Below are 13,386 nucleotides of genomic sequence, written 5' to 3'. Positions count from 1 at the left end.
TGCCAAATCAAAGGATTGGAAGTTGCAACAGATGAATTAGCTGGGGATGATTCCAGTTGTAGCACAGCCAAAAATTTGTAGAGTGGAGGCTACACCCATGAATGCAGTGATTGAGAGGATGAAGCCCGCTGAAGCCCAGGCTATGGTACCACAAGTTAGTCAAGGAGTACCTATGGTTCCTGTAGGTTCTGATGAGGGATTCTTTGTAGTTGTCTTTTGAAAAACCAATTGAATAACTCTGCAAGAGCATTGGTTCTTGTAGCCCCTCCACCATGTCCTGTGCTCCGAAAGAATGATGTGCATGACTAGTAATGTGACTTTTCCATCCCTTGCTTACTGTATGTTGCTAGGGGTCCATGCTCCTCAACAAAATATGGCCCATGTACATGGAGGATGTGTTGCATAACAAAAAAATAAAATTAGCATATGTCAATTCCACTGAGTGTATCATGAGAATACAAAGGAGTCTTACCAAATAGTATGTGATATCGTTTTCTCCCCATGCTTCTTTGATTATTTGAATGAGATTTGTAATAGAACTTTTGTACTCTTGCACATATGTACATGATGTCTTCTGTTGTCTAAGAACATTTAAAAAGATGTCAAGATGCTTCCAAACCTCCATTCTAAGATTTGCTAGCCGTGGTGTACTGGCAACATTGTCGTGATCTCACACAATTCTTTCCAACAATCCCATGTAGCATTCACTTGTTTTTTACTATGGTTTCCTAAAAATCTTCTAGCTGTTGCACCTCGCATGGAGACATCTACCAAGACATCTCGTGTTTTCTGTGAAACTGTTGGATCTTTTCTCAAATGAACGTGACCCCCATGAAAGCCCATGTTTGATACACAATGCTAAACATTTATCAATACATTGATCTGCCACCAACGATGTTGGTTTAAAAGAATATGCATAATCAAGATGCAATCTTCGAAGCTTTTCAATTGTTCTTATCTTTGCTTCACATATGCAAAGTACATATGTGAACATTCTTAAGAGAGATAGGAAGAATGGGATCCCAAATGTCCTGTTTAGGTGTTGAGTCCCTAGTTTAAATTCGAAGAAGATGCTAGGTTGTGAAAGAAGACCTTGCTTTATGAATTATGTTTCTAAATTGATGTCCCTTGCCTGCAACCATCAACAAATTTCTCTAAGTGTACCTTAGGATTCAAAATCACAACCTCTCTCCTGGCCATTAAACCAAGCTCGCTCAAGTTGAATTGATTGTCTCGCACACCAAGTTGAATTGATTGTCTCGCACACCAAGTCATGAAAGCAAACATAGCAATATTTGTAACTTCAAAAACATTGGATCTTTAAACGTACATTTCACTTCTAAACTCAATGGTTTTCAACACATTTTATGATCATCTTACTACATCAAAAGTGTTGAGGTTTCCATCTCTGAGTCTAGGTAACAAACCTGAGACAATCACAAGGGCTTCGTACGGCCAAAACTATCAAGGGCAGAAGGTTAAGGAAGACGGCGACACAAATCTTTCAGGCTCTAGGATGAAATTATGCATCTGTCAGAGTAAAAAAGTGGATGTCCTAGGAACGTGGGTGGTAGGGTGGACTTGAGAATTTACGGATACTTTCCAAATCAAAACCAATTTTTTTTTGGATAATTATGAAGGGATAATTGGAAAATGGGGAATTAGGATCATCAATGACCTAGGATTTACAAGTGGAGAGGACTGTCTATGGCTTTTACTCAAGGGGGAGGAATCACATGTATTCCTTGGGTAAGGATCTATTCTAGAATCAACGATTGATAGTCAAGTGGAATAGCCAAACCTTAGGTCATTGCATTTCGAGGCCCCGGGTGAGATTCTCTACCTTATTTATAGGCTCTTTCGCTTTGTATTTATCAAGGGTTAGAAGGGTAGGGGTCTAACACTTCTTTTAGGTATGCATTGTAATCTCTTGTGGATTGTCTCAGCTCTTTCTAGGAGTGCGTTTCTGCTAGGTGGTCATATTGAGCGATTCTCAATGTTTTGTGCATCTTTAAACTATGCTCTTCAGGTATTACCAGAGGCTATGGATGGCAGTGGGCTTGTGCATACATCAATTTAGTATCGTACCATGTTGTCAGCTTACCATTAGCTTTTGTTTTAGCCTTTGTCTTCAACACAATGGCCCATGTATTCATTTTTTACATATTCTATGGAATGTGAATTGCAAGTGGGCCACACAAACGTGTATGAGTAACCCCATAGGGTGTCTTTCAAGAGGTGTTTTGAGTCCCTAGTTTAAATTCAAAGAAGATACTATGTTGTGAAAGAAGACCTTGCTTTATAAATTACGTTTCTAAATTGATGTCCCGAACCTCCAACCATCAACAAAATTTCTCTAAGGGTACCTTAGGATTCAAAATCACAACCTCTCCCCTTGCCCTTAAACCAAGCTCGCTCAAGTTGAATTGATTGTCTTGCATGCCAAGTCCTGAAAACAAACGTATCATTGTTTGTAATTGCAAAAACATTCGATCTTTAAACGTACATTTCATTTCTGAATTCGATGGTTTCCAACACATTTTATAATCCTCTCACTAGATTCGAAGTGTGGAGGTTTCCATCTTTGGGTGTAGGCAACAAATCAGAGACAATCACAACAGCTTCGTACGACCACAACTATCAAGGGTGGAAGGTTAAGGAAGGCGACGACACAAACAAGGGTGCAAGTAGGCCTCATTGTAATGCCCAATGGTGGCAACATGTAGAGAATTAAAGTGTGATGTGTGACATCATGCATCACATTTTACTCCCTCACATGTTTCCCCCTTTCTAGCTTAACAAATTGCAGACTTCCTACATCTGTAGACTTTGGTTAAATTCCTATGGGAGAAGGACACTTCTAATCATCAACATGTATCAACTGAAGGCCATGTTGCATGGTTGCCCTGAACCAACTTTGATGATCTGCATAAGATGTATGCAGGAGTTGACAACTTAGCAATATGATGACAAGCTCTCATGTGATGTCATGTTCTCATCGAGAAAAATGTCCAACTGATGCTATGCCCATTGTAGCCCCCTTTCTAGATATTGTCTTCCCTAGTTTTTGGCACCCAATTTTGAGTAGTGAATCCATTTTGAGTTCCCAATATTGTGTTGTAAATGCCCCTTGATTGGCAAATATTTGCATTACCCATGACTCTCTCTTCTTCAAACTCACAATGAATATTTACGTGGTTTGGTGTCAATGTATTGATAAATGTACGAAAAGATATGTGTTGAAGTACAACCACTATGCTCTCTTTTGTTTTATTGCTCCCTCAACCTTTATTGCTCACTTAGTCTTCACTATCAATCTACTTCTCTAAAGGAGGCCTTTTGCCATGTCTCGCCTCGATTTTCTGGTTTGCTCAGAAAAAGTAACTCGGAGTATGGTAGAACTTTGAGAAACTATTTAGTCCTATCTTTTGTGGAAAATAATAGTGGGGTATTTAATGATACCGTAAAGAGACTTAATTCGTAGAATTCAGTCTGTTTAAGCATTTAAACAAGTTATCTACCTTTTGTGAAAAATAATATTGGTATATTTTATTATTGTCCAAAATGGTTTTTAACATTAATTAACTAGTGTTGTGTGTGGGGAGATGGTTTTGAACCGTTGGAGAGTCGAGGTTTTATTTTTTAATAAGGTGCACGTCGAACAAGGTGGCAAAGTGGAGACGTTTGGACCTTTGCTTGGAACATGCCAGCCTTCTAGTAGATAGTTCAAAATCTGACACGAGTTTTATGGTTTCTCTCTCCCTCTCTTGTATGATGAGAGCTTGAACTCTAGGTGGAAGGTACAATTGCAATATTGATGGAGAAAGGTTAACTTTCAAGAGATGACGTACCAACAAATGGTGTATTTAATGATTGCATAACCAGAGACATAATTTGAAGAATTAAGTCTGTTTTAGCATGTAAACGAGTTGTCCTCTCCATGGCTTTATCTTGTGTGAGAAAATAATATTGGTGTGTTTAATGATTACATAAGTAGACTCAATTTGTAGAAAAATCCATATTGCGTTAACAACATTTAACTTGGCCACTATGCTGATAATAAATCGTGATATTCTTATTGGTGTTTTTATGTATAACTAAATAATAATAATATTGTTGAGAAGTTAAAATGCTTACAAACAACATCCCCTTCATGCAGCAGCTCTGGTGTATTTAATGATAGCATGAACAGACTTAAATCTACGAATTAAGTCTATTTAAGCGTTTAAACAAGTTATCTACCTTCTGTGAAAAATAATATTGGTGTATTTAATGATTACATAAATAGACTTAGTTTATAGGAAAATCAATATTGTGTTAGTAACATTTAATGGCACGCCTTGGTAGGAATGTAAAATATGCTTCATTTATGTTAATAAGGGTCTGAAACGGTTTTTTACGTTAATTAATTAGTGTTGTGTGTAGGGAGATGGTTTTGAACCTTTGGAGAGTCGAGGTTCTATTTTTTTATAAGGTGCACGTCGAAGAAAGTGGCAAAGTGGAGACATCTGGACATTTGCTTGGAGCACACGAGCCTTCTAGTAGATTGTTCAAAATCTCACATGTGTTTTGGACAGCTATATTGGTTTCTCTCTCCCTCTCTTGTATGATGAGAGCTTGAACTCTAGGTGGAAGGTACAGTTGCAATATTGATGGAGAAAGGTTAACTTTCAAGAGCTGTACCAACAAATGGGGTTGCATAACCAGAGACATAATTTGAAGAATTAAGTCTGTTTAAGCATTTAAACGAGTTGTCCTCTGCATGGCTTTACCTTGTGTGAGAAATAATATTGGTGTATTTAATGATTACATAAGTAGACTCAATTTGTAGAAAAATCCGTATTCCGTTAGCAACATTTAACTTGGCCACTATGCTGATAATAAATCGTGATATTCTTATTGGTGTTTTTATGTATTACTGGATAATAATAATATTTCTGAGAAGTTAAAATGCTTACAAACAACATCCCTTTCATGCAGCAGCTCTGCACTCTGAGGGGGGCGTTGCATAGCGTGCGTGGTCTGTGCAATAATTGTACACCATATAGTTTCTCTCCACCCAAGCCAATTTAGCAGCGTCGAGTGTGACAGGGGGAGCGGGGCTACGGACGGTGTTACAAGCGGCGAGGTTCAGAAAGCCTGCAAATGGAGCTGGAGTTTCTGGCGCCCCCTCCCCCCCGCCCCCCAAAAGAAAACCCATTTTGCTACGATTCTCTGCTCAAAGTTGCAGAACTTCTGTGAGACCAATAGCATGAAAAAAAGACATACGCCGCTTACCTCTCACACACACACAGACACCGCCCTCGAACCGTTGAAAGTGCGCGACTAACCGTTGAATGTGAGATCGTCACAGTGCCCACTGCCACTTCAAGATCACCTTTATGAATTGCCAAAAGAACATGGAAGGAGAGAGGAGATAGTTCTGTGCATGGGCGGGAACATGGAAGGAGAGAGGAGAATCGAGATAGTGAAAGTGAAACCTAAGAGAGAGAGAGAGAGGGGAGGGGAGGGGGCCACGTTCATGATAAGATTGAATAGTTGGTGAGTCTAAAAATATAACTTTTAATTTTTAATATAGTAAGTTAAAACGTTTATACTTCTAAGTTACCTTTATATAAAAATTTTATAAGATATCTAAACTATAACACTATAATATATATACTATAATACTATAATACTATATATCTATATATATATATATATATATATATATGTATATATAGATATATATTTACACTGTATTATATATATATACTATATAGTATATATATTATAATTTATATACTATATTTTTTTGAAGCCTTGGTGATTTAGGAGGGCTTCAATTTGAAGCCTTGCCTGAAAAATTGGGCTTCATGGTTGAAGCCTTTAGAATATTGTAGGGCTTCATTTGAAGCCCTGCACAGCCATTGAAGCCCAAAACGGGCTTCAAATTTAAGCATTGCATATCATGAACTAAAACAAGTATGCACATTTCTTTAATACACTTACGTAGTAGGCCGTCACCGTCCCTGCAGAGTCTCCCGGAACCAGCTTGATTTGCATGTCGATGTTGCCAAACAGATACTCCTCCTTAGATTTGAACCCGGATCCTGCCAACGTTAGACGCATCAACTCAACGGAACGATTTATATAAAGGCATTCATTAAATACATTAATGAATGACAGGTCAAGCTCGCAGTAGACGCTAGCTTATAAGACATATACTAATTGGACTATAGATCATCAATTATCTGAGACTCGTAATGCTCGCAGTAGTCGCTAGCTTAGAAGACATAATAATTGGACTATAGATCAGCAATTGTCTTTAGCTCGTAGATGTACATTATTAATGAACCTGCCAAATCAGCAAGACTAGCAGCTGCTCTACTGCATTGCATTGGACATTTGTTTGATTAAGTGCAGCCTGCAAGGATATTAACCTTCATGACATCTCGATATTCGATATCAAGCTCTACAGAATTATAATTGGTAACTCGATCACCACCATTAACGCTATAACAACATATGATTCGATTAAATACACGTACGGTTGATAGAAACCTTCACATTTTGGATGGAGATAATATTGTACCCGAATCGCTATCCAAGAGTAGCTGAAGCTGCTCTCCTCCATTCAATACCTTCACTTTGGATGGGCTCCAAGTGACTTGGAAGTCACGGAAGAAGTCACCGGTTGCAGCAGGCATGATGAGCACCGCTAGCAAGCCCAAAATGAGGAAGACGATTCTAGTCGACATTCCTTCTATCTTTGCTTTTGAATCAAAACAACGTTAAACACACACTGTACCCCAAAGAATGTGATGAATGAGAGAGAGAGAGAGAGAGAACGGCTAATGGCGTTGCATTTGTGGGCTGGGGATGGAGTCAGTCCCTTTAATATAGCTCAGCAGCTTATTCACAACACTCGACCAAACACAACATAGAGTGAGATGAAATCAAGGTGAGCCATCACTCTCAAGGCACCAGCCCATTTATAAGGGATATATAGTCATGTGCAGTGAAAGTAGAGAAGGCGTGTTAGAGTACTAGCCCCTGTCCTTGTTGTGTGTAGTGGTGGGTGGACATCTAAAGCGAGCTATCTTCCTTATTCATATCTCAACAACAGCAAAACTATATACTGTGCACAATTGTTTGCCTCATCATGCATGTTACTAGCGTCTAGCTGTGGCCTAGCGATTTGGAGTGGACTCCCAAGCGCCAGCTCGCATATTTGGACGTCCTGATCTTCTCTATTGCAGCATTGGGCTAGTCGAGTAAAATCATTGGCAACGTCCTATGAAAAGCCTTTGTCCCTTATATGGGACTCCATCGTCGCATTCGCGGGCTCCAATGGCTAACGCCGAGTAGAATTATTTATTGACAACGCCCTGTAAAGAGCTCTTCCTACTACAAAGGTTACACAAGTCTACCTTTACCACCACCACCACTAGTCAAACTGCTTCAAAACTATACTCATTCACAGTCTAAGAACATCCTTCAAAAAGCCTCTCTTTCCACAAAGGTTACAAGTATATCCCTAGAGAATTTGATTCCAAACTAGTCAAGCGAGTACACATTCTACCCACATAAAGGGTACACAAGTATGTACACTTACCACTAGTCAAATTGCTTGCAAATTCAATCCTCTCCCTCTCACTAAAATCATTCACATTCATCCTTCAAATGCCTCATCCTACAAAGGTTACAAGTATGCCCCTAGTCAATTTGCTTCAAAAGTACTCAAGCTTGTCCCTCACACTAAAATCGTTCTCACTTTATGAGCAATATCCTACAAAAATCTCTTCCTACAAAGGTTACAAGTACACCCTTAGCACACTCATAGATAGAGTTTCAAGAAAAAACACGCCATTAATTTCAAGGTGAACATACCTCGAGAAAATTACATTACCTTGCTTTGCTCTCTTGGAATTCTAAAAAATCAATAGTTATTACCTGATGCTTGAGAATAGTTTAATCTTCTATTCCATTTGTACCATCGTGCATCTCTTATTATTAGGAAAATTAAATAATTCACTCGCGTATCTAATTTTGTCATTTCTCTTTTTGAATGACAAATCGATCTTGTTACTAAATGTATGTCAATATCTTTGGAATTCCTCCTTAGCACATGATCCTTCCCCTTTGATTAGACAACTAGCCTTGATAACGACCTCATTTAAAGATTTGAACAAAGACCTAAATGTTTTTAGTTTTGCCCTTTCTTTCTTCCCTTTCATCACTACAAGGGAATGACCCACATAACGATAGTGCAATATATTATTTTTGGCTTAGTGCATATGTATGCACCATTTTGGAATTAATATGGTTGGGATCATTGTACATAGTTATTGGGAAAATGATTTATTATTGTTAATACCTTAAACTTTTGAAAAAAGTCACTCTTGTACTAAGAAAAATCCCAATCTTTGAAAATGCATTCTTCTAATATCTCCAAGGGCTATTTTTGTTAATATGATCTAAATATTGTGTGTGTGGCAGAGGAGCCACACATGTCGGGGAGGATATTACACCCAATTTTATGTTTCTTGTTTCCGAGCATAAACAAATTCAAAGAAGAATTTGAGCATGGAAGTTTGTGAAGAAAAATAAAAAAATAATCTTATGGAGGAAGCATATAGGAGGATTTCAAAAATTTGGGAGCTTCAATATATTTAGAATTCTTATTTATGTGAAGGGAAAAAGGCTGCAAGTTATGTAAAAAATGAGTTATGTTAATTTTTGCTAATTGTGCAAGATTATTATTTTTGTTCATAGTACTTGGATTTCTATTATTCTATTAGTTTTCTTGAGCGCCACAGATGAATGATTTAAGCCATATGCATAAGCTCTATGCATAAGCCATATGCATAAGTCTTATGCATAAGCCATATGCATAAGTCTTATGCACACGCTCTATGCATAAGCCATATGCATAAGCTCTATGCATAAGCCATATGCATAAGTCTTATGCACACGCTCTATGCATAAGTCTTATGCATAAGCCATATGCACACGCTCTATGCATAAACCCTAAACCCTCATTCAAGATGCCCTTGCCTTTTCTTTGCTGGTAGTCACCATAATTCTTTTCTCTGCGGGACAGCTGAAAGTAGTAATTTGGCTCTAAAACGCAAAATATATGTCGGAATTAGGATTTTGACGGCTCTATAGAAAGCTAACCGAAGATAGAACCTACCCCTAAAAGCATTTTGATTCAGTCAAAGTGGAAGTATATTCTGTTTGACTTTGACCAGAAAGTCAACATGACTACTTTGACCGAGATTGTGATATCCGATTAAGGGGTTCTATGGCTCATTTGAAAACTCTCAAGGAGTAGAATAGAGTCGTGTAATCACTCGGACCTAATCCCAAAAACCCTAGGACTGAATTAGGGTTTTGTAAAATCCCAGAAATTCCCAAAATTCGGTCCCAAAGCTCAATCCGGCTACAAATGATTGGTGTTTCTCCCCTTGGTAGTTCTGAATAACTCTTCAAGTGTATCCATGGGGTAAATCTCCAATCAATAAGCTTGTTTGGCTCCCTTGTTGGAAAAATTCCGCCAGAGTCTCCTTTGTAATTGGAACCAAATCTCAAATGAAAATGCAACTTCTCAAATCACAATGCAATACTCTTTGTATATCACAATGTCATGAAAGATCATATGCACTCTTTGTCCATCAAAGCATTTGCAATATCCACACAATATGACGGAAAAGGGGCCCATTGCGCAAATGCATCCACAAAGTCGATGGTGAGGATTGTTGAGGACGCGCGTTGAAGCTTGCCGATCTCCCGGCCAAGCTCTTCTCACCCCTTCACCGAGTTTTCCTCCAAGGTGAAGGTTGAGGCCATTTCTTCACACCGGTGTACCTAATCCCCCTTTGTACCGCTTTACCAAGCAATCACGGCACAAAGAGTTCAAGCCATTCTCCCCTTGGCCTCTCCAACCAATGCCAAGGTACCCTCACACATTGCTAGATTCTATAGAAACTTGAAGTGGTAGCAATGGTGAGTGTAGGTACAAAATGATGTGGATAATATCAAATGATAGAACAAGTTTGTTGGCTTACAAGTATTGAGCATGACTCATGCCCTTTTACAATTTAGAACTCATCAATAAAGCATGGACTCATGCCTCAATCCATCATCCAAAAGCTCCAACACAAACCAACAATTCACAATGCCCTCACCATGGCATTTGCATAAGCATTTGTTAACCACAATCAAGGCATTTGCAATTGCATTCCAACAATCCCTAAGCCATAAGTCTTATGCACACGCTCTATGCAATTACGCTCTATGCATAAGCCTTATGCACACGCTCTATGCATAAGCCATATGCACACGCTCTATGCATAAGTCTTATGCATAAGCTCTATGCATAAGCCTTATGCATAAGCCATATGCATAAGTCTTATGCGTACGCTCTATGCATAAGCCATATGCATAAGCTCTATGCATAAGTCTTATGCATACGCTCTATGCATAAGTCTTATGCATACGCTCTATGCAAGACTTATGCATAAGCTCTATGCTATATGCCTTATGCACTATGCTAACCCTTAATCCCATCACCCAATGGTGTAATAAACATGATCTTGTTTTACATGGATAATAGATCTTACCTTGATAACATATATAAACTCTATGAATAAAGAGAATACCTTATGCATAGAAAAACAGAGCATAAGACTTATATGTTATATGTATAAGAGAGTAAAAACATTCAAAAAGCTTTCAACAAGAAGACTACGCAAGCTCTATGTACAATGTCCATGCAAGCTTTCAAGAAACCTATGCATAGAGATTTTATAAGCTTGTAAGAAACCTATGCATAGAGATTTTATAAGCTTGCAAACTCTATGCATAAAGCCTATGCATAGAGCTTATGCATAGAGATTTCACAAGCTCACAAGCTCTATGAATAGAGCTTATGCATAAAGCTTGCAAGAAGGCTATGCATAGAGATTGCAAGCTTATGATAGGTTTTATGCATAGATATTAAATTAATCCTATGTGTAAGCTTACAAGAACCCAAAACTAACCCTAAACCATAAAACAGGGATGCAATAATTCATAGAAAATAGCATAAACAAGAAAAATCGAAAGAGGATCTACCTCTTTTTTGCAAAGCTGAAGGAGAGGATTGGTGAAAGATTGGTGAGGTGAAAGAGCTGCAAAACAAAATATTAAACAAACTAATTAGTAAATTAAACACAAGAAAAAGAACTAATACAAAACCCTAAAATCTCTATGCATGCATTAGGAGATCTATGCATACATAGAGAGCTCTCAACATGCATAGCGGCCAAAAAAATACAAAACCCTAAACATCCTAATTCTTAAATTAAAAAGTAAAAGCAATTGCAAGAACATATTAAGAGAAGGAGAAGAGGAGAAAAGAAGAAAGAAGGAGAAAAGAGGAGAGAGGAAAAAAGAGGAGAGGGAGAGAAAGAGAAGAGGGAGAGAAAGAGGCCTTCTCTAGCTGTAACGCGCCCTCCTGTGTGAAAAAATTAGAAAATAAGCTCTCGGCTGTGAAAAACTTACTAGCGCCGGTATATGCTACGGAATATGCGTCGGAATATACGTCGGTATATGCCACGGAATGTGCGTCGGTATACACGTCGGAATATGCGTCGGTATAGTCGTCGGTATACGCGTCGGGACATGAAAATTTGAAAAAATCCCGCCCTACAATACTCCTCCAACATTACGACGGACATACGGACGTTCGACATTTGCGTCGGTATTTTAGCGTCGGTATGCCCTCAAGCTCTTGTAGTGGTACAATGGGAGAGATTGGGGTTGGTAGAGTTTCTAGCTTAGTCTATTCGGTTTTGCCACCATTGGTACCAGAACATGTACTCAAATTTGAGAGATACTGAAGGGAAGGTGTTCGAAAGAAAGACATCCTTATACACACAATTTTGATTATATTGATATTGCTAAGAGAGTCATTTACATCACTATGTTGCAGAAAAAATCACAAAAAATAGACTATCCAATCGTCATCATTTCCTCCTTCCTCTTTCGGAATTCCCTACAAAAATATACGTAGACCATAAACTTTATACTACCAAACCATAAGTTATATGCTTTCAAATATAATTAGCAAATCATTATTCTTATGTGCCCAATTAATTGAATGCCCTTCTCGCTCCTCAAACTTCTTGAGCAATGGAGATGTTATGTGCCTCCATGTATAGTCATACTTATGTCTAGGCACAACCGGTGCTTTCTTTTATACACATTCATGAAAGACAATTGAGCACACATATGGTACAAGGCTATGCATAAACGCATGGAGTAACTATGAGGGATTCACTTATGAAGCATGCATGGAAGCATCCGATGTCGTTTGTTGCTAAGGTGAGAAGCCCCCAAACCTTTGAGTCACGCTCTGGCTATCTCTAGATGTTGCTTTTAATTGGCTAGGCTTATACAACATCCAGATATGAAAAAGGTTGTGGATAACACAGATTTCCCAAGCCAGTCAATATAAATGGAAATTGTGGAGAATTCGAGGACATCATTGGGTGTTGTCAAACGAGTGTAAAGTGGTGATAAGTTAGCTTCAAAGAGAGTAGAACTCCACATGATTGCTAATAAATCAATGGTAAAACAATATAGTGGTAGCAAAGTCACTAAAGCCCTTGATATTCAACCATGACATTTGAAGAAGCATCATGTCGACATAGAAGGAGCAGATTTCAAATGGGCTAATGGAGGTCGAAAGCATAGGAAAGATTTTGTGAGTTTCAAGGTTGTTCAATGTGTCGTCGACTTCTGGAAAGACAACACTAGCACTACTACATGATGATCCATTTTGGATGCCTAGTTTGGATGGTGGCTACGCCTTCAAAATGAACATCGATATAAACATCGCCAATTGACGCCAAGATAGGTGTCGGAATAACTGTCGGAATAAGAGTCGAGGTAATCATTGAAAAGCACATCAAAAAAAAAGACTTCTAAACAAATTTCAAGTGTGCACTTATTCTCACAGTCCTTATCAACCACGTTTTTAAGTACTTTTCAAATAAATACAATATTTATAAAAATTAAAAAGCTAATATTTGTTTCCCAAATCGTGCACTAATGATCCTAAATACAAGGATATATGTAGAAATATTTATAAAAAAATATGACAACAATTTGCTAAAGCCTCCATTTATAGTCCCAAACTAGAAAATAGTGACAACAACCAAGTATTTTTTGGTAAATAAAAATGAAATAAGATGTTATAGCTCATCATTGACTCAGCTAGATCCATGACTACCCAGATACATCTATTTCTAGAAATACCTCTCCATCTGCATCTTCGTCAAATTATGCGTGTAGCCTCCTTTGTTAGAGTACAAGGTAGTTCATCTATATTGTCCTCTTCTATTTCGGGCATTAGAG

At 38.2% G+C, this 13,386-nt stretch overlaps 1 protein-coding gene and 1 pseudogene across 1 annotated transcript; both read right to left on the bottom strand.

The window, feature by feature from the left end:
- Positions 1-13,386, bottom strand: part of LOC147633095 (uncharacterized) — a 51,321-nt pseudogene that overhangs the window by 30,418 nt on the left and 7,517 nt on the right.
- LOC147633097 (xyloglucan endotransglucosylase/hydrolase protein 24-like) lies at positions 4,973-6,808 on the bottom strand. Its single transcript, XM_086806810.1, has 4 exons — positions 6,575-6,808; positions 5,988-6,092; positions 5,839-5,898; positions 4,973-5,214 (listed from the first exon to the last, which is right to left on the bottom strand). Exons 1-4 carry the CDS (start codon positions 6,738-6,740, stop codon positions 4,973-4,975), a joined length of 573 nt encoding a protein of 190 aa, XP_086662936.1. The 5' UTR covers positions 6,741-6,808.

Source organism: Cibotium barometz, chromosome 12 (assembly GCF_041138505.1).
Source record: "Cibotium barometz isolate CiBa-2024 chromosome 12, ASM4113850v1, whole genome shotgun sequence".
NCBI classification, from domain to species: domain Eukaryota; kingdom Viridiplantae; phylum Streptophyta; class Polypodiopsida; order Cyatheales; family Cibotiaceae; genus Cibotium; species Cibotium barometz.
The sequence above is the reverse complement of the archived record's forward strand: the minus strand, read 5'-3'. Positions and strand labels throughout refer to the sequence as shown.